Below are 21,420 nucleotides of genomic sequence, written 5' to 3' on the forward strand. Positions count from 1 at the left end.
TCAGAGGATCATGGGAAATTACCATTCTGGAACCTGACTGCAGGTCCTGGATCAGAACTTAGCAGACATTGTCCTTCGCATTCAGCTACCAGGCACAGATGTTGCTATTATCCGCACTTTGTGGATGAGGAACCTTAAATGCATGAAGGTTAAGGAATTTGCCCAAGAAGATGCAGGTGCCCTGGTAGAGGGATTGGGACTCCAGCCAACCCACATTCGACTAATCCCAGAGCCAATTCTTTGTCCACTACATAATGCTCCCTGAGAACTATTGGTTTTTAAAATAGCTTTTATGCAAAAACTCTTTAGTGGTTCTCCATTGGCTCTGGGCCTTTAGTCCAAACTGCTTAGCCCAGCATTTAGCAACCCATGCCCTCAGCTTTCTGACCCTTCATACCCTTTCAGCCTTGCCTGCTATAGTCTCAACCAGACTTTGCTATTTTGTGGATATACTTGGGTATTTCCACCTGCATGCCTTTATACAGATTGTTCTCCCCAACCTTCAGTGCACTCTCTGTCCTTCCCTAGCTTCCTGCTTTGCTGAAACCTTTCCCTCAATCTTCCAGACCCAGAAAAATGTCTGCTGTATTTTTTTCCTTAGTTGTAGATGGACACAATACCTTTATTTTATCTGTCTATCTATCTATCTATCTACCTATCTATTTATTTATTTATATGTGGTACTGAGGATTGAACCCAGTGCCTCACACATGCCAGACAAGCACTCTATCACTGAGCCAAAGCCCCAGTCCATCTGCTCTGTTTTTGGTGTGTTCTGCTGACCTAAAGTCACGGTCTCTCTTTTTTAATCTCCTATTACACTTAAAAAACAAAAATGTATATTGATCATTTGTCACAGAGAGTGTCTAAATTGAGGTTGGTTGCATTTCAAAAGTAAGAACATTTCTTGGTTATTCATTGGTTGCATATTTCATTGATTGCATTCTAAAAATGTAATGTCTATTGAATGCATTATTTATCTGATTTACAGTTCTAATACTTAAAGCAGCTGACTATTTATAGATCTGGAAACCAGTCCAGACCTTAAATATATAAGCATATTTAAATATGGAGCATATTTTTTCCATAAGGATGAAATGTTAGTTGGTATAACATCTCTGATAGATTTTTAAAAAATCATTCATTACAAGAGTATTAGTGAGCTACATTCCATTCTGTTTTTCTAAACTTGACTGACTCCACACAAATTCCAGACAACTACCTTGTAACATTTTGGAGGAACCTCCATCCCTGCTCCCTTCTCCACCCTCCTCTTTGCTCTGTCTAAAGTTCCTCCGTTTCTCCCATGCTCCCCACTCACCCCCATTATGGATCAGCATCCACATATCAGAGAAAACTTCCACCTTTGGTTTTTTTGAGATTGGCTAACTTCACTTAGTGTGATATTCTCCAACTCCATTCATTTACTTGCAAATGCCATGATTTTATTCTTTTTTAAGGTGGAGTAATGTTCCATTGTGTATATATACCACAGTTTCTTTATTCATTCATCTATTGAAGGGCTTTTAGGTTGGTTCCACAATTTAGCTATTCTGAATTGTGCTGCTATAAACATTGATGTGGTTGTGTCACTGTAGTATGCTGTATAAACCCAGCAGTGGGATAACTTGGTCAAATGGTGGTTCCATTCCACATTTTCCAAGGAATCTCCATATTGCTTTCCATCATTACCCTAAGTATATGTATGAAGGCATGAATGGTGTGACTCTACTTTGTGTAAAACTAGAGACAATTTTTTGAAAAATTTTGCTCTATATGTATACTATGAATTGAAATGCATTCTGCTGTCATGTATAACAAATTAGAATAAATAAATAAATTTTTAGAAAGAAAAGGAAAGTTATCACACACTATTTGAGATTTTAATGGGTTCTACACTAAGAGCCATCAATTGGTAAGAACGGGCTTTGAAATCTTCTAATAATCAATGGTTTTATTTTCTAAATCAGAGAAGATGTGTTTAATTCACTTTCAGGTATCACCACCTGATCTGCCTGATCATGTTTACCATATTATGGATTGATTCCCCTTAATTACCAATACCAGCATTCATGGCCCAATTCTAACATATTTTTATTTCTGATTTTTTTTTTAGATCTTGCACACTGCCAGTCTAACCTTGTGGAACTTAGCAAACTCCTGCAAAACTTAGAAATACTTCAGAGAACTCAGTCAGCACCAAACTTTACTGACATGCAGGTAAACCTAGTACTGCTGCCAGCAAAAACAGTTAACACTTTAATCTTTCCTGGATCATTCTGTGAATATACAAGTCACATTTAAAGGGAAATAACTACAACTAATTTATATTCTAGAGTTATTTTTAATATTTTTTAATCTTGGTGTCATTGTGTTAAGATAACTTAAAATGTTTTTACATTTAAATACAGTGCAAACTGCTGTAGAAATATATCTCTGGATCATTCTTCCCATGTGTCTGTTGCAATGGCTTTGAATATATATATATTTAGACACTTTCAGAATGAAGACTCTTTTCACAGAAAAAAATGCTGACGATATCTAATCTTGTTTTCATTCTGCATATCAGAAATTTTACAATTAAGTTCTTTTCTCTGCTTTGAATGAGATACCTATCTCTCCTGGTTTGCTTCAAGGTTCTAACAATTATTCCTTACTAACTGACTGTTCTGTCTGCATGTGCATCATCTGTGTAAACTTAATAATCCGTTGTTGCCTTTAACTCTCTGTGCAATGTAGGCTAACTGTGTAGATATTTCAAAGAAAGACAAGCGGGTCACAAGACGCTGGAGAACAAAAAGTGTCAGCAAAGATACAAAAATACAACTGCAGGTACAGATTTTACTTTTCCTTCCTTCATGTTTTCATATACTTTAAAAGTATTCATCTTTATATATATCCGCTCACAGATGTTGGATTGAGAGAGCAGCTTAACTACTTGAAAGCCAGTGCTTCTGAAGCAGAGTTTTTTTTAGATCTAAAATAGTAGACAATCTATTTATTTTACTTGCTTGGTCATAAGTGAAAATAATTAGAAAGAAAGATAAAATTATATGATTGCGAAGTAGCATTTTCATTCTCAATCATAGCCTTTGAACCATTAAAACTTTTTAAACAAAAAGTCACCTTAAAAATCTCAACTAAGCTGGGAGTAGTGGCACATGCATGTAATCCCAGGGGCTCAGGAGGCTGAAACAGGAGGATCATGAGTTTAAAGCTAGCCTCAGCAATTTAGTGAGGCACTAAGCAACTCTAAGTGAGACCTTATCTCTAAATAAAATACAAAACAGGGCTGGGGATGTGGCTCAGTGGTTGAGTGCCCCTGAGTTCAATCCTGGTACCCCCCCAAAAAAAAATCTGGACTAAAAGTCTGATAGATTATAATAAACATCCATTTATATATGCTAGATCTTAAAAGAACCATTTATGTATCAACTTTGTCCAAATTTTTATCTATTGACAAAAAGAGTAGAGGGTGCACTAGAATAAAAATCAACAAGCCTGGACTTTCATCTAATCACTGTGATTTTCTGGCTGTATAAATTTTGTGCACGTCTGTTAAATTTTCTGGGCTTCCATTTGCTCCTGGGTAAAGTGATGGACTTAATTTGATAATCTCTGAATTCCCTTTTAACTCTAAATTCTGTGAATCTGCAAAATAGATATTACTGGGCCTGCAATAATCACTATAAAATCTGAACTAAAGTCTTAATGGCTCATAATAAATTTAACTGAAGTTGATTTTAAATAAAATTTTTACTTGAAATAAGTAGTTCTAAATTTTTAAAGTAAGATCCTTTTATGTCATAATATTGCAGTAATACCAATACAGTAAATTCTTAAAACCTCTTGTATTTAAATCACATTATTTTCAGATCACCAAACTAGACTATCTACTATTCTAACCTTAGCTGTGTATTCTAAATGATTCTTAACCTGCACAGTCAAAATTAGACTTATGATTTAGCTTTGTTTTTATTATACTCTAAATCAATTTGAATCCTAATAGAAGGTAAAAGGAACTGCTTTTCAGAATTCTTTACTTTCTTCTAAATAATCAACAGAATAATTCTTCTCTAATTCTAACTGCTTTAGTAACATTCTTTGTATTGTAATTCTGAATGTGTAAATAACAAACTGTTGCTTTGCTTTCTAATCTGATATATTTAAAAAGAAATTTTCATAAGCATTAAAGATCCATTTTTTATTTAGAGTTCTATAGCCTGTAAATATAATTAGTGTTTCTTTATTCGGTATTTTGTTTGCGTTTTCCCTTCTATTCATAAAATTAGTACTATAGGGACAAATGTGTCAAACAATTTGACAAGAGATTCATCTAGAATTGTCTTTGGCACTTTTTTTTAATAAGTTTTGAGCTTATGAGAATCTCGTTTGTTTGGTGTGTGTGTGTTTGTGTGTGTGTGTGTGTGTGTGTGTGTGTGCATGTTTTCAGTTGAGTGTCTATGGTTCTTATAGCCAAGAAAAAGAACCATTTTTATAAATGAAAGAACCATTCCTTTAAATACAATAATGGAAGAAAGCTAGCATAATAAGAACATATCTATTTGTGAATAGACATTATTTGCCTGGTTTTTAAAAGCAAATTAAATTCTAATTAAGTTAGAGACCCATTCACAGCTGCTTTCTTGAATGGTTCATTTTCAGCAGCCCTGAGCTCAGTGCCCATGGCTAGTAGCTGGTGGCTGCTGCAGCTAGGAAGCCCATACAGCCCTGTGACAATCCAGCTTTACTGGAGGAAACAGAATGCAGCTGTGAATACTTCTGCTGGTCACAGGCAATGTTTAAACTATACCGAGAGGTTACAAGGATTTTTTTGGAGTCATCAGAAGAAATTGTTCAAAAAGCAGGAAAATATTTTCTGTTTATGTTCCTGCCATATCTTTGAATAGTTTGCTTCTTTTTAAACTTTTACTTATGCTGTCTTGTTTCTTTTTCATGTGCCAGATAGAAACAACCTGGCCCTTATCATTTTTGTTTAGATATTTTTGAGGAAAATTAATGTAATCTTATCCCCACATTCAAAGACAAACGGTCTTTTCAAAAGGGAAAGATGGTTCTACTTTAAGTAGAAATAAATAGACTTCAGGTGACAGTAAGCCACTAATCACTCTCAAAGTCCTCTACTTGTACTTTAATAGAAGTTTTCATAGACTGAAATCTTGGACCTTTTCAGCTTGTCCAAGCCAATGGGTCTTCCAGGAGCCCTCAGGACACTCATTTTCTGTGAATGGGAGTTACTCAAAGTTCCCCAACATGCACACCTGCTGGGGACCCAGCCATGACTATGCTATTACTCAGCTGTATTTTTGCCCACAAAAAGACATGGCATTTATTTTTACTCTAGTGGATTGAACATACCTATCACTTTTCCACACCCTAATACCCAGTTTCCCCCCCTCCTATTTTAAATGCTTTTTGACTGTGGGAATTCCATCTAATGATGCCAAGTATCTGTTGTGAGCTTATTATCATCTCATTTCCCCCAGAAGATCCTTACTGTGGCCAACTTCAGTGGCTCTCAGGTTGCGACAGCCCATTTTTACATCCCCTCTGTTGTTTGCATCTAACCATCGGCTGTTGTGAAGGAACCCAGACTACCAAGGGGTGACAGGGCTGGTGGTTGTTCCTGCTGTTATGCATTTATTGGTGTGGTGTCACTGAATTTTGAAATATAAAATAGATTCTATAAAAAATTGAAAATGAAGAATGTGTTATACTATGTGTGCGATTGCTTATTTTTGTATGGGTGAGACCATGTTCCTGACTCAAATCTTTTTGGCCATATTTCTTCTAGATATCATGCCATAATTTAATCTCAGAAAATCCATTGTGTAACTTGTGAAGTCAACACTTGTCCTAGAATATTCTGTGTTTGTGTGTGGGGGTGGAGGGGTTACCTTTTTAAAAAAATGGACTTCCTGGCTCCCAAATTTCAAATCTTTTAGTTCTAATGAAAATCTGAATACCATTATGCAGAAAGTTTGGCTATGTTTGTTTTTTTATTTTGGTTAGGTTTGGGGTTTGTTTGTTTTGGTGATGCTAGGGATTGAACCCAGGGCCTTGTGAGGCAAACACTCTACCAACTGAGCTATACCCAGCCCTTAATTATGTTTTAAATGAAGTAGAGGAAGACAAAAGGGACTGATTTTAAAAATGTGACATAGAAGAAAGAGCTGCTAGGTTTCCTGTACTGTCAATAGCATGAATGTTAGAGATGATGAACAATAGTAGGAAGTACATAGTGGCAGATCTGTCATTAACATGGAGCTATCTTAGATATCCTACATCCTCAAATTACATCTCCGGTAAAAAACAAGTTCTTCCTTTTAGTATATTAAAAAGGTAATGTGTGTAGAAAGATTTCATGAAAAACATTATGTATGTATTTGTGTGACTTACTTGTATGTGAACAGAAAATTTGTGAAGATGGAAGAGAAATATGAATGTAATTTGGAAAATTACATCCCTTAATCTCATCTACCAGAAGGAGGGGAAAAAATGAAAGAATTCTTCTACTGGTTCATGTGTAGGTGTACATCACTAAATGAAACTAATTCTTCCGGGTTTTCAAAGCTGATTTTTATGGGGATTGAGAAACTTGAGATTTTTTTTTTTTTCTTATCCTTTGGAAAATTGTTCAACTTGAATATCTCAACACTTTTCCTAAAATTGAGTCCCAGTGAGAAAGCTTTATGGTAGGGGATTAACTGGAGGCTGATGAATCCTGGGTCCCCTTCCTTATTTATTTATTTTTTTCTCTCCGTAAGAAAAAAAAAAATCTTCCTGGTCCACCGGAGGCCCTCATCACATTAGCCTTTGCACATTATTTAATGTTAGCCTTTGCACATTATTTAATGAGTTTTTCTTGAACTTTTTTTTCTTTGCTCCCATTAATTGAATGCCTTTTGACTTCGTGTAACATTATATCACATAACTAAAACAAGACACATTTTAAAATCACAGGCTGTGCATCAGTGCATAACCCACCATCTCCTTTTGAGGTAGGGGTGATGATCTTCAGCAAATAGTCTTAACAGAGTTTGGGTGACCTACAATGAGAATAATGAACATTTCTCATGGCATTGAATGCCCTTTTGAGCTCTTTTCTATGCTAAGATTTTTGTTTTGTTTTGTTTTTAAAGAAAAGTCAACTTTGGTTAAAATTCTCCGTCTCCCTTGTCTGATTATCTTTCATCCTCCTATACCCCATCCTCTCCCCTCCCCAACCCTCCATCCTGTGTTTTTACCCCCTTCTCTTCTCCCATTCACTGTCAGGAAGGGCCACCCGCGAAGGGCCAGTTCAGCACAACTCGGCGCCGGCAGAGGCTAGCAGCAGCAGTGGCTACAACAGTGAGTGGATTTCAATCTCAAGTGGAAGTTTAATAAGAATGAGAACCTGTACGAGGGTAAACTCCCTGTTCAGACAGTGCCACCCGTGTGCAATGGCATCAACTGTAGCCCACTCATATTGGCATAGCTTTCGCATGTTGTTTGGCTGTCTTTGCATGGCAGCAGTCAGACATGGGTATTCATTTTTGCAAGGAGAAATATTACATAATCCAGTTCTTTTTCTTCTGCTGTCAGTGTAAGAAATAATTTGAACTCAAGTTTGCCAAACTGATTATAGTGCCTTATGGTGGGGGAATTTATTTAATGATATCATTTTTGGTTTTGTCTCTTTTTCTTTTGCCATACTGATATTGGAACCTTTGTTAACTGATTTCTGTTTTTCTAAGAAAAGTCATGTTACTACAGACATAAATTGTGCTTTTTTTTGTAGCAATGTGACTATTTGAAAAGGATGTGAGAAAGAAATGAGAGGGTAAGAAAAGGTACATTTCGATGTCATCTCTAAATGGCTACCCAAATTATACTTTGCAAGGGAAAATTGTTTTCTGGAAAGAATACTGACATGAAAATAAGAAAATGTAGTGTAGAAATGAAAAAACAAAAACAGAATTAGATGGTTTAATCCATAGCCAAGATTGGTTTTTCATTTTTTTTTCTAAAAGAAAATAGAATAGATATAATGGTAGTAGAGGACATATTGAAGTAGTTAAGGCAGAGAATATTGAATATCCATACAGAATTTAAAGTAGAATATTTAAATTTAAAATAGAATATTCTATTTAAAATAGAAGAAACTTTTGCTAAGTCAGATGCCATAACACACTCCTGTAGTCTCAACTACTATGGAGATCGCTTGAGCCCAGGAGTTGGAGGCCAGCCTGGGCAACACAGTAAGACTCTATCTCAAAACAGAACGAAACAAAACAAAAAGGACCTTTCGCTGAATGAAAGTGAATCATAAATTTGCTGAATTATGAGATGCTGGCAACTTTTAAAAATACAATATATTGAGCTAATTGTAATCATTGATATTAGGTTTTTTTGGCTATAGCATATTTCCTGAATTAAGAACAGTCTTGCTCTTGTTAAGGGTGAGATATATTTTAAGACCAGAATTGCTGAAAACTATGAAAAGATTTTGGTTGCACTGTAGGTGAGTGGCTACTGGTGTGGGGATTATTGGCTTTCTACTTTATGATTGGTAGTTGACTATGGCTTTCCATCTATGTGTTGAGCTGCATTGTTTAAGGAACAGAGTTGCTTTTGATTATTAAAACAACCCATGACTTGGATTTTATTAGGGAATTAAATTCACAGTCTTGAGAACATTGGAACAAATGAATTATTGAAGTTGCTTTCACATTCAATGAATATGCTATGCATGTATTCAAATTCTGACAATAGATACATATGTAATCAATTAAATTACTCAACTGTAATTTTTCATTTACAAAATTAAGAAATCCAAATGATTATTAGAGAGAGAACATTATAGTATGGGGAGGGAAAAGTGAGTCATTTTATGAAAATATTGTTTTCTCAAATAACATCCTTCTGGGGTGACACATAAGGAAGTGATTGTGTCTTTCCTGTGTTCATTTATTAAATTGCAGATACATACAGTGAATGATAATAAAACTAGGATTACCACTTATTCTATTGGGATAGAATAAGTTTTTATGTTTTAATTGAATGTAGAAGAGAAAAATCTTTTAAAAGAAGAAAGCTTTAATGTCCACATTGGTCACAGAAATCATAAAAATGATCTAGGTGTGTCCAATGATAAAAGCTACTGGCAACATTTAATAACATTTTCAGGAATAACTAGGAGGAATGTCTATGTTAAATGCTCTAGAAACTGTGGCTTGGATGCCATACTAAAAAAGAGCAACACTAAGCAGGACCCTCGGCTGGCTCCCTTAGCCCTTCTCCCTGTCCCAGGGACCTGCGAAGATAACTCAGCACCCCTATTTCTTTTAGTGCTGAGGTCTGCCTGTTCCTTTCTCTTCCCAGCACTGAAGTTATCCCACACATTTTGAGCCATTCCTATCCTGTTAGATGTCTTTCACCCAGAACCCCTCTGGATTATTCCTACTCACTTAACTTTCCTCACCCACTCAAGGTGTCTTGGGCAACTGAGACAGTGCCAAAGCAAAGGGTGTCCAAGGAGATGTTTCCAGTATTTATTCTTGTTGACCCTTAGTGCTAATACTCAGAATGCCAACTCACAACATCAGCCAGACCCCACAGAACAGGTTGGAAGCAGAGACACACTTGCTTCTTCCTGTGGAAGGACACTGAAGGTCTCCAAGCAGTCCCCCAAAGGATTCCAGGACCCATAATGCCAGAACAACAAAAACAAGGGACTTTTCACACTACCTCAATAAGTCCTATAAACTTAGCATCTGCTTAGTATCTATCTTAGACCTTTGCATTTTTTATTTTTTTATTTTTTATTTTTTGGTGGTGGTGGTAGTGCTGGGAATCAAACCTGGCAAGTGCTCTTTCATGTTGACTTGCTAAAATTCACTCTCCTTTCCTTTCTCTTTTGACTTCTTCATAGACAGTTGTTGTGAGCAACTCCTAGTAGCCCCATTCCAAAAGTTATTTGTGCCAAAATATTCCAGAATTGTAGGACTTAAAGGAAGCTTTGGATTTCCTTCCAGAGCAGAATAGAAAGGCCCAAATACAACATTGAGGATTCTCAAGCATAACAATGGAGAGCTGTTGGCAACTCCCATTGTAGCCATCACTGATAGAGAAATAAGCTAGCATTTAAATATTTGAATCCCTAAATACTCAAACTGATGAGTAAAAAAACCTGAATAAATAAATAGGTTCATCCCCAGAGTGAAGAGATGTTCAGTTAGATTAATACAACTCAACTTGTATTCTCATTTCATCTCATGAATTCCTCAATTAAAATAACTCATTCAGCATACTTCTTTAACAAAAAAGTATCAATACATTAAACATTTTCAGTAAGAAGTATATAGAAATTAGTTTTCAATTTCCCAGGGAACCATCTGATTGCAGTTTGAATGGAGCATTCTGCGTTCCTTTCCCTGTGGGTAATATACAAAACCACTTTCACTGTTTTAATAGCCTATTTAAATTTCCATTATGTTCAAAATATAAATTTGTAACTTATGTATATGTTCTCAGTATCTGACTCCAACATTTGAAAGGCCATTATCTCAGGGACAAGTACGGGTCCTTACTTTTCACTGTGTAATGGCCCCCATGCATACTCTCCCCCAGCTTCCATGACCTTCTCCCCACCCACTCAGAAGGAACTCCTAAGCCAGGTGGGTCTTTGGAGTATGGAGGGCTTCTGAGTGCATATGAGCCCTCTTCTGTGAAATTCAGCTTATGTGCCCGCCCCTCCCATTACCCAACACCCACATTCATTTTTCTTAGTGCTCTTCTAGTTCCTTGGATGAGAAAGCTGTATCCTTAAGTGTGAAAACTTCTTGGTCCACCCATGTCTTCAACTCATGTCTCTTCCCTTGACCTTCTTATCTTCACTAACCTTTTCATGGATTCTCTGTTACTCTGTAGAGATTTGAGCAGACTACTCTTTCTAGATCAGCATCACCACAGTTAGATTTCCTTTGTCTATCTCCAGACTTTCTTCCACGTAAATCCCATTCCTTTGTAGGTATCCCCAAAGGACCTCAGTATTCGTCTAAAAGTAATCTAGGCAGGATTTCAGCAAATTATTGAACCTCATTGCACTATTTTCTCAAATGGCTTCTTTGCCACCTCTTTGTTTCAAATCTAGAACAGGCAGAAGTTTTGTGCATGATAAGATGAACAAGTAGTTGATATCTCCCAGCTCAGGGTAGCCAAGGTTCCCATGGAGGATGAGGTAGAGTGACTTTGATAACTCCAGGTACCAAATGCTTTGGACCATGTGTGTTAACATGCTTACCTTAGGTGAATTTAGAGGAAAAATTTCACGTTCGCTTCCTTCCCTGGTAAACCTTGGGTATCTTTTGAGGTAAATAACTCCCTGCCAAGGCAGAGTTACATCAGAGAGGTTCTCTGTCTGGCCTTAACTGCCCTTTGGTTTCACCTCAGGCCAGAATTTTTGGTGCTTTACACCTCCTCCATCTGTCCTCTATCTCTCAGAAACATGGTGCCCTCTTTCCCTGCCCTATCTAGCTCACCAAATCTGTTAAGAAGTTTAAAGCAAAAAAAAAAAAAAAAGAAAAGAAAGAAAAAAAAAGAAATGTTTCTGACATAATACACACATCAGAGAAAGTAATTGTTCTTTCCTCCCCTGGCATATTTCCTGTTAGGAAACAGGAATCATTCCTTCAATTCTATAAAACTCAGTTTGTGGTGGAGTCTAGAGTATGGTTCCTGAGGACAACTGAATGAACTTCTATGCAGTAGATTTAGCTAGAAATGACTGGTAATATGACTCCAAGAGGAATTGGTGTTTTTAAGAATGGTTGGCCAACAACATTTGTGATGCTCAGGGAGAGTCTTCTTGAAGGAGAGGGGAGGAAAGGTGCTTTGCCTCCACCTGTCACAAGCCCAGTCCAGAGCCAGCCTGGGCAGGTAAGCATTCTAACCTTTTAGGAAAATCTATAGTAATATGACTTTTTCTACATAATGCTTTTTAAGATTGGTCTGTTCAAAAGCCATGTTCATATAGCTATAACATAATTATATATAACATACAAAGTTAAACTACTGTGATTGATGTACGTTCTGTTTACTAATATATATTTCAATAAATCCATCTCAAAAATAATAGTGAGTCTCTTTAAGCCATTATTGTATTTTCTACAAAACTTTATTTGCATGTTGTCTAAGGGGCTATGGAGCAAATGAATCTTTCTCTATACATATCTCTCAAATTTTTATGTATCAGTAAGATTCTACTCCCAGCTCAGAGAGGAATGAGCAACACTTGTAGTCAATTCAGTTTTCTGACAGTTATTTTTCAGGTACCTGTGTGGGTTCAGAGTTGAAGCTTATCTGAGGCTATGCCTCTTCTTGCTGTCATTCTGTTGTCATCTCTCTCTGTAACAGTGAAACCAGTGAGTCCATGGCAGTTCTAAATCAACTCTAGGAAACAAGACTCCACGTCCCAGCCCAACTACCTGTAAAATAAATGAGTACTGAGTCTCTGAGTGTGTCACTAGAGAGGAATCTATTATTTTAAAGACTAAGGGAGATCTTCTCTATGTAGGAGCAGGTGGAACAGTGCACTATTGCACTTTAATAATTTGTATCTTCCCCTTTCAGGTTCCTTTCAGTGCCACCATGTCACCAGTTCGCTTGCATTCCTCCAACCCCAACCTTTGTGCAGATATTGAATTTCAGACTCCCCCCAGCCACCTCACTGACCCTCTGGAAAGTTCAACAGATTATACAAAGCTGCAAGAAGAATTTTGTCTCATTGCACAGAAAGGTAACAACAAATATAATGTGACCTTTAAAGAGAAATACACATTGTGTTTTTAGTCACTAACACTTAATTGTGAACTAACCATTTATTTCCCTTGGAGCTGCTGATAGTAAGTTATAAAATATTATTGAAAATATAAGTTAAATGGAGCATTTCTGTGCCTCTTAACACTCAAAATCATGGTGGCCCAGGAAAAGAAAGAGGGAGGGGTGTACCCTGAGGATGTCTCTGGAAATCCTAAACTTGAAGAAATCAAATCATCAGCAAAGATATTCTGGGGTATTTAACAAGAACTTTGGCTTCCAAGATTAGTCTTACTATTCAAATTTCAGATATCAGGTATTTGAGAGATAATCAAATACATAGATGTTTCTTTCATGCCGTAATCCTAAAATTGGCTTAATCTTTTTTTCTGTTTGTCGGTTGAGATTTTTTGTAAGGCCAACATCTCCCACCTGCCTTTTTTACTCCCAGTAAATGCATTTTTATTGCATTATTAATGGGATGCTAATGATGTTATTCAACTAAAGCAATAATAGTTTGCTTATATAATATCATAGATTCAAGCCAGTAACTTTTACTTCTGGGATGGGGTGGCATCAGATAGAATGAGACAGCAAATTTATGAGAGGAGAGAAGCATGTGAGCATAGCAGAACTGCTAAAGGGAGATGGGTTAATTTGAAGGCGCCCCAGGAAAACGTTGTGTATTTGGTTGCAATCCTGGAGCTTTCAGGAGACCCAAGTTTCAACAGACTTTTAAAGCCTCTGTTGAAATTACATGTTTTCTTTTCAACAGACATACAAATTCTCTATGCTAGAAAAAAAAGAGGAGGGTGTTTACCATGACTGTTGGGTGAACTCTTTGGAAAGCATTATGAGCTTTAAAACTGGTGTGGAGTCTGCTTTTAGAGTTACTGGCAGGGTTAATGCATTTCAGCTATCAAGTTATTACCTTTAAATGGATGATGGAATATAACATATAAATCAATAGATGTGAATCCCTTGGGATCCTGCAGTTTCCCCCTTTGATTTAGTGGCTGTATTTTGTACTGAAAATTTTCCACTTCTGTTAAAAATAATATATAGCTCAAATAAATACCTATTTTTAAAAGCTGCATATTATAGTAACTGTTATTGTAGAAAATAGAAGTTGGAAATTCATCCTTTTTGTAGTTCAAAATGAAAGACTGTTTCAGATTTTACCAATATAAGTTGTCAGGTATGCAGGAAATGGAGGGTGAGGTGGTGTTTTTTATTGTCGCTTTTAAATCAAAGTACTTTTGACATCTAGACATTCCTGGGTGAGAAAGCAATCCAAGTGCTATTCTTAAAGCCAAATCATTTCCTACCGCCAAGGGAACTAACCAGAACGTCTAGATCAGCTGCCTATTTTATATTGACATGACTCATAAAATGCTCTTTTTTGGGTGTATGCTTTGGGGAAATAATTTTGAATAACTCTAAATGATTTGTATGACACTTTATGCTACACAAAACTGCTCAAAATATTATCAAATATGACAAACAAAACGTGTTCTCTGTTACTTCTAGGCATTATAAATTCATTTCTGAACACTGATATTCAGAGTGGATTTTAATATTGCATATGCTAGTTCCAAATCTTTGTTGCTTTGTCTGATATGAAATCCTAAAATTTTCACCCTAATTCATAACAATTGCCATGCTTGTTTTAAGTATAGATATTCTGATAAATTCCATTTTTAAGGCTGATTTTTAATTAAATTGTAGCATGGCCTTTCCAAACAATGTCTAGGTATGAAAAGTTTATCATTTTGTATATTCTTTGGATGTGTTTATATTTGCTTCTCACATTTGTCCCCATCCAGTACATTCTCTTTTGAAGTCTGCATTTAATAGCATAGCTATTGAGAAAGAGAAGCTGAAGCAGATGGTTTCTGAGCAGGATCACAATAAAGGCCACAGCTCGCAGATGGCCCGGCTCCGACAGTCACTGTCTCAGGTAAATGAGAGTGTTTGTTTTCATGTGCATGACACAGTCCCAATCCTGTCAGGCAAGAGATGGGGGTGGAGGTGGTCAGTCCTAGCAATGACACGTTCCTCTGAAGTCTCCCAAGATGTTGCAATGTCAGGATTGAATTTTATTATGTTTTTTTTTTTCCCCAAAATGTCAAGGGTAAGAGTGAAAATAAACCAACTGCTTACATACATATATTCATTGTTTTGACTAGTTGAATACTTAATGCCTGAGGTCATTTATTCAAGATAGACCCTGGTTTTAAAAGAAAAAAAAAACAGACATTTATAGATGATTTGCATATATAAAGTATGTTCTAGAATATATCCAGTCCAATGGTTAAAAATAGAATCTCCTAGGTCCTTCACTCTTAATATTTCTCCCACTTAGATTTTTAATCTGTTGAAAATTGCCAATTACTATGAACCCATTTTTTTTTCTTTTCTGGTTTTCATTTTAGGGATTTTCTTCCAAGCTAAGATATGCTCCCCAAAGCTAGACTATTATACGTCAATATGTATTATTTAGTTGCTCTTGCTAAAACTAACCAAATCTCTGCATATATCAAACTTGAGATTTCTGAAACAAATCCTTTAAAGCTGTGCTTATGCCTTTTTATACCAAGCACTTCCTCTGAAGTAAATATTTTCTTCAGTTAGTCCGTAAATGCACTTATTTTACTTCCTCTAAGAATTTAATGTTTTGTATGATTTTTGTGAGAACTCAGTGTTTATGTAAAATATTGTTCACTTCCTGGTGCCTTGGATCAGAGTGAAGGAGCAAGCAAATCCTGGGTAAGTGGTTCTCCATGTGGATCAGATCCTGCTTGAATATCTTCCCTCAGTCCCTGAAACTTAGATGTAAACTGTATCACATGTTTTATGTACCTGAACTGTCAGCATATATTCAGTGTTGTTTCATGTTATGGAGTGCTGCCATCTGGGCCACTTGACAGCATTCACCATGAAACACTGTTGGCTGAGGTGCATACGCTGCTTCCAGTGCTAAGCCAGGGGCCTCAGAAGCATGTGCACCTGTTCTGCCAGGCTGCAGAGGGCTTCATTCATAAGAATACTTTGAAGAGCAGGGAGTGGTGGTGCATGCCTGTAATCACAAAGACTCTGTAATCACAGAGACTCAGAGGCTAAAGCAGGAGGATCTCAAGTTTGAGGCCAGCCCAGGCAACTTAGCAAAGCCCTGACTCAAAAAAATGAAAAGGACTGGAATGTAGCTCAGTTGTGAGGCACCCCAGGGTTCAATCTCCAGTACCACACACACACACACACACACACACACACACACACACACACGAAAGGTACTTTAAATGTTCTCCCTGGACTCTTCTCATGCCATTTATCTGTTGAATACTCAGCTGATATTAATTGATCTTTCAAATCATGGACAAATAAACATGCAACTGTCACCTTGTAAATACACATAAAATATATTCTTGATCCCCTAAATGTTGCAGTGTTTCTTTAAGATGGGCTTAATGATAGAAGCTTAATGATATAAATCAAGCTTATACTAAGATAAATAAGAAAATTTGCCTCTTGCTTGCTTGCTTTTGAGCTTCAGGTGAAATTAGAAATGACTAGGAAGAGGAATTTTGAAAGTTATTCATTTCTCATTCAACTGACTTTACTAGGTATTATGCAAGATTTGGCATACTATGCACCTGTTTCCCAGGAGGCTTGTGCTCTTGTTTGTGAGATCAGCAATATTTGCCAAAGAAACAGTTAAATGGACCATACTGTACTATTCCCGGGGTACGGTGGTGCAGATTTCCAGAGCTCTGGTTGTTTAGAAGAATGGTAGATCCCTGAGCTGAGAGCACAGTCCAGATCTGACTTCCTGAGAAGACAAGGAAGAAACTGATACTAACATGATAAAAGTAAAATCAAGCAAAATTATATCAACTCTGCATCCTTTGGGCTAAAATATTTCTCTCTCTTACAAAGACATATTTATTAGCATCTAAAGTGAGAGCCCCAATAGTTTTTTTCTGGGGTTTGGAGGGTTTTGTTTATTTTATTTAGTTTTTTTTTAAGGAATCAAAAGATATGAAAATAATTTGGGACATAAAGACTCATGCTCCTATTCATTAGATAATCCAGTGATTGCAATTATGTATTACCACAGCATTTCACGTTTGTTCACATTCTTGTGTTCATCCGGACCCTCCAATTGGGCCAGTCCTTCCCTCTCTAGCCTTCTTTCCCATAAGCTCTAAGTTTGGACTCTGGTTTAGAAATCACCCCAGCCTATGGCTAGGCATTTAAGTTTACTGACATTTCACTGCTTTCTGGTGAATTACTATTTATGGTTAGACCACTGGAAAGGTGTATGGAGAATGGAGTGAACAAGGAAGCTACTTTAAGAGTTACTGGTTAAGTGGTGGAAAAACAGCCCATTGGGGCTACATGAAGGAGTTTAAATTTTTCCTTTCAGTGATGGGGAGTACTTAAGAAAATTTAACTGGTGAATGATAATGCCAGAGATTGGAAATATTATTGCATATTTCTGTATATTAGAAAGATTAGTCTTGTACAGTATGGAGATTTAGTAGAATTAAAACAAAACTAGTTTGGCAGGCACATAGTATTCAAGATAATTTGAGAATGTTTTGTGATACTCAAGGTAATATTCCTGAACTAAGGAAGTACCAACCTTTATAGAGGAAGGGATCAGTTTCAGAGACACAAAGAGACACATAATCAGCTTGGCTTACAGCTGAACATTATTAGCAAGGGACCACAAAACAGAGCCAAGACAAGTCCAGGCTTTTTACTTGAATAACTGGCTGTATGATAGTTCTTTCTCCTCAGAGAGATCATAGAAGAGGAACAGGTTTATTGTGCAATGAGTGATTTTACAGAGATGAAGATGTCTGAGGGACATCCAGCAGGTTACACAAATCAACAGACAGAGAAAAAGATGTGGATACTCTAGTATACCCGTGAAGTTATAGAAGTTGATCAGTTGTGTTTTCAATCAGAATAAAAGGGGTTCAGTGATACTGGAGCTGCTATACAGAATGTTAATATTTTAAGAACAGTCTAAGAAAGAGCTCCTTTGATGGAAAGCCAGGGGAAGCAACCAAGAAATTTAGGAGTGATGACTATTGAGATAAAGGGTGGAGTTTTGATGATCTCAAGAAGAAAAAAGTTAACATCCAATTTAGCAGAAAATAAAATGTAGATTAAAAGTCAGCCCTGGAATTTGACAGTGTCATAGTATGACTGTATCATGAGGGCAAAGAGCCAGCAGGTATAGAGATGTTGAAGGTGGGAAGCAACTGGGCAACCATCCTGGTTGGCCAGCTCTATTTTCAGTCTCCTTTTTAATATAGCACTTGAGATTGAACAATAAGGCTGGGGTGTAACCCAGTGGTAGAGTGCTTACCTAGCACTTGCAAGGTCCTGGGTTCTATCCCCAGCACCAAAAAGGAAAAAAAAAATTTTTTTTTACAAATACCAAATAGCTTTCATACATGGAGACAGTTGTTCTCCAAGTTCTGAGTGTATTTTATATTAGTATAATTTCACATTGTAGTGTGATTTTAGGTAGCCTAAGGATATCTTTGGTCCATATTCAAATGTCATCAGTTAAACCCTCAGATAACTTTTTCATGACCGGGTCTCTCCCCCAGAGAGGGAAGGAAGGAGAGAGATGGTATTTAAATAATTTTAAGTCTAACATTTTTAAAGCTTGTATATTTTATTTGACATAAGACCTATTCGATATATATCTAATTATTAAAATGCTGCTTTTCAATGAGACTGTTAAGTAGATATATCATTTCAGCAAATTCCATCATCCTTTTAGCAGGCACATAGCATATAAAACACATGAAATTAGCATTCTGCACTACATGCTCAGCATAAATTGTTGCCCGCCTTGAGCAAGTAACAGTTTGCCAAGATAGACAGCCAGATGACTTCTTCTCTTACTATAATATATGTACACACACAAACACATGCACACGCATGCATAATTCTGTTGTTTTACCTTCATAAAACTTAAATTAACTTTCACACTGGAGCAAAAGCATCCATGTTGGACTTACACTTGTAGGGCAGGACATTTTATATAGCATCTGTCCTTATAATTTCAGCTCTAATGTCATGTCCTGATTTGTGTAGTACTCTGAACCCCAAAATTAAATAATATATAATAAGACAAAGTCAACCTTGGCACTTCTGATTACCATAATAATAGAAGATTCAAGACTACTTGAGTCTGTCTTCAGTATATCACCTCTACCCCTGTTACTAGTTTGATTTCTGGCCCTGGAATTTGTGCACAGTTTGTGCAGAATGCAGTAGGAATTGGGGTCCATATAAATGGGAGCAACTGAATATGACCATCTATTCTAGCTAGAATTACTACAGTTCATTAAGTCAATATGCTGTCAATTTTTAGATGCATCATTATTTTGTGCATTACTGAGAAAAAAAGAAACCATTACTGTCAGTTGAACTGACACAGTGCTTCAGAGGTGCTCAGTGTAGGGCGAAATGTGTATCTTAGAATCAGTGAAATATGGTCTGTAAGAGATTGTAGGCAAAAAAAAAAAAAAAAATTGGCTTAAGGCTCAGAGTACTGTAATTTAAAATCCCAATTGTAGAATCTGTCATTCTGCCTGTCCACAACATTTCACTTAACCAAAATAAATATTCTGTGATGGGATAAAAGTTTCAAGTGTATTTATTTATTTTTGATTTCCACAGTTCCCTGGGGCTTGGCCAAATTTGTTATGTGTAAAGATATTTTTCATAGACTCCTGTACATCATTTTTAGTTCTGTCTCAAGTTGCTATTGTTTTATCCATAATTTGGCAATATTTTAAAAGCCTTTCAAAGTTTTTACCCCTTGATCTGGTAGATCCTTGTTAATATGACTAGTCTAAGGAAGTAATGTAATTACAGAAAATAATTATGCACATAAATTTTCATGGTATATTGCTTATTTTAGTAAAAAATCAGCAATCATATAAGTGCCCAATAATAGGAAATCATTGCTTATTATGCAACTATCAAACTCATGTTAATGAAAAGGTTGCAATATAAAATAAATGCTTATGTGCCAAGAATAAGGGGCAGCTACAAGTTGGGAACTACACATCCAGTAAACAATATGAAAAAAAAAAAACACTTAAGAAAAAAAACTAGAAAGAAAGAAACCAAACTGCCAACAATTGGGTAGTAAGGTATGAATTTTTTAAAATATTTTTCTACTTTGTTTGCATTTTCCAAATATAATAGTATTTTTTTAATTGAAAAAAACAAGGTGATTTCTAAGAGATGCCCAGGATTTGGCTTTTGGCAGTCCTAGCTGTATTTGTTTTCTCACTTCTTCTGAACCAGTTTTGCTTTTATGCAAATGGTTTGGTGTTATGGCGGTTCCATCTTGCCATGTGTTTCAAATCCTTCTTCAGCCATCAGGCAGCCCTGTTTTCTTTTCAGAACCCACATTCCACTTAGTATTTATGCCATTGTCTCACTTAGTCTAAGGTAAATTCTCCCCTGTACCTGAGAGGTCTGTAGCTTAAAAATCAATTAGTTAGGTAATTGATTCTGGCTCAGAACTTCAAAATGGAAACTTCTTTTATGGATGGAGAAAGAATGGTATGTTTCTTGGCTATATTAGACTTGAATGTATGTGAGGGGCATGAAGCATGGGGAAATGAGCATGCTCTATAGAGTTTTTAGCACTGTCCAAATTCACTAGATAAGTAGTAAAATATGTGTAAAGCCTGTTTGGAGAAGGCTGTAGGCACAGTTCCTAGTTTCCAAGTTTTTCCTCCCTGTCAGGCTGTGATCCTACATGCCACTGATAAAGCAGTGCTACTACTGACAAGTCTTCATAGCTTTCCTTGCTCATTGGCTGGCACCAGTGGCTAGTGATCTGCTTCCTTTTTCCTTGCTTTACCACTGTTCACTCTCCTTGGGTGCACCCCCTACATTATTTCTGCCATTTTTCTAGGCTCTTTCATGGTAATTATCACTAATAGTATCATTTCCATTGTGATGACTTAATTCTTCAAGATTTCCATATTATTAGAGAAAAAATAGGTGAACTTCAGAGAGGGAAATATTCAATGTGATCTGGAGTACAACCCAAGACTGCTACACCACAGAGCTCACAACATTCAGCTGTAGCAAATCAAAAAATAGTTTGTGATCAAGGCAAATGGAGGAGCCAGGTCTAGTGAGACGGGCAGAAGTGGGCTGTTGCATGCTTGGTTCTCAATTATGCTTTCCACCATGGGGATTGCCAGAGATGAAATTATTTATTCCCATGCTTTCTGTGCTATGTAACAACAAGAAAACTCCTTCTAACCACAATGAAATCAACTCCCCCATCCCAAACCCGGAATTACTTTTATGCTATCCTGGAATTGGTAGTTATTGTTCATGCTGATAACCAGAAAACATTGTTGAAAATTCTAGCCTAGCATTTCAATCAAATCTGAAATGGACTTTAAAGGTTAACTAATATAACTGCAGTATTGTTTACTAAAGAAATTAAGGCACAGGGTGGCTAACACCTGTAATCCCAGCTACTCAAGACATTGAGGTGGGTAGATCCTTGATTTGAGATCAGCCTGAGCAACTTAGCAA

The 21,420-nt window shown here is 36.5% G+C and overlaps 1 protein-coding gene across 6 annotated transcripts in view; it reads left to right on the top strand.

Annotated features, from left to right (window-relative positions):
* Positions 1–21,420, top strand: part of Osbpl6 (oxysterol binding protein like 6) — a 193,280-nt gene that overhangs the window by 149,097 nt on the left and 22,763 nt on the right. For 2 of the 6 annotated variants that reach the window (XM_026391988.2, XM_077802927.1), the window contains exons 10-14: positions 2,117–2,220; positions 7,297–7,371; positions 12,634–12,799; positions 14,646–14,779; positions 15,565–15,588. In XM_026391988.2, coding sequence (XP_026247773.1) covers positions 2,117–2,220; positions 7,297–7,371; positions 12,634–12,799; positions 14,646–14,779; positions 15,565–15,588 — 503 coding nt within the window. The remainder of the gene's footprint in view (positions 1–2,116; positions 2,221–7,296; positions 7,372–12,633; positions 12,800–14,645; positions 14,780–15,564; positions 15,589–21,420) is intronic. The other 4 variants (XM_026391989.2, XM_026391993.2, XM_026391990.2 and 1 more) reach the window with 3 other exon arrangements.

The sequence above is a fragment of the Urocitellus parryii genome, chromosome 1 (genome assembly GCF_045843805.1).
Source record: "Urocitellus parryii isolate mUroPar1 chromosome 1, mUroPar1.hap1, whole genome shotgun sequence".
NCBI classification, from domain to species: Eukaryota; Metazoa; Chordata; class Mammalia; order Rodentia; family Sciuridae; genus Urocitellus; species Urocitellus parryii.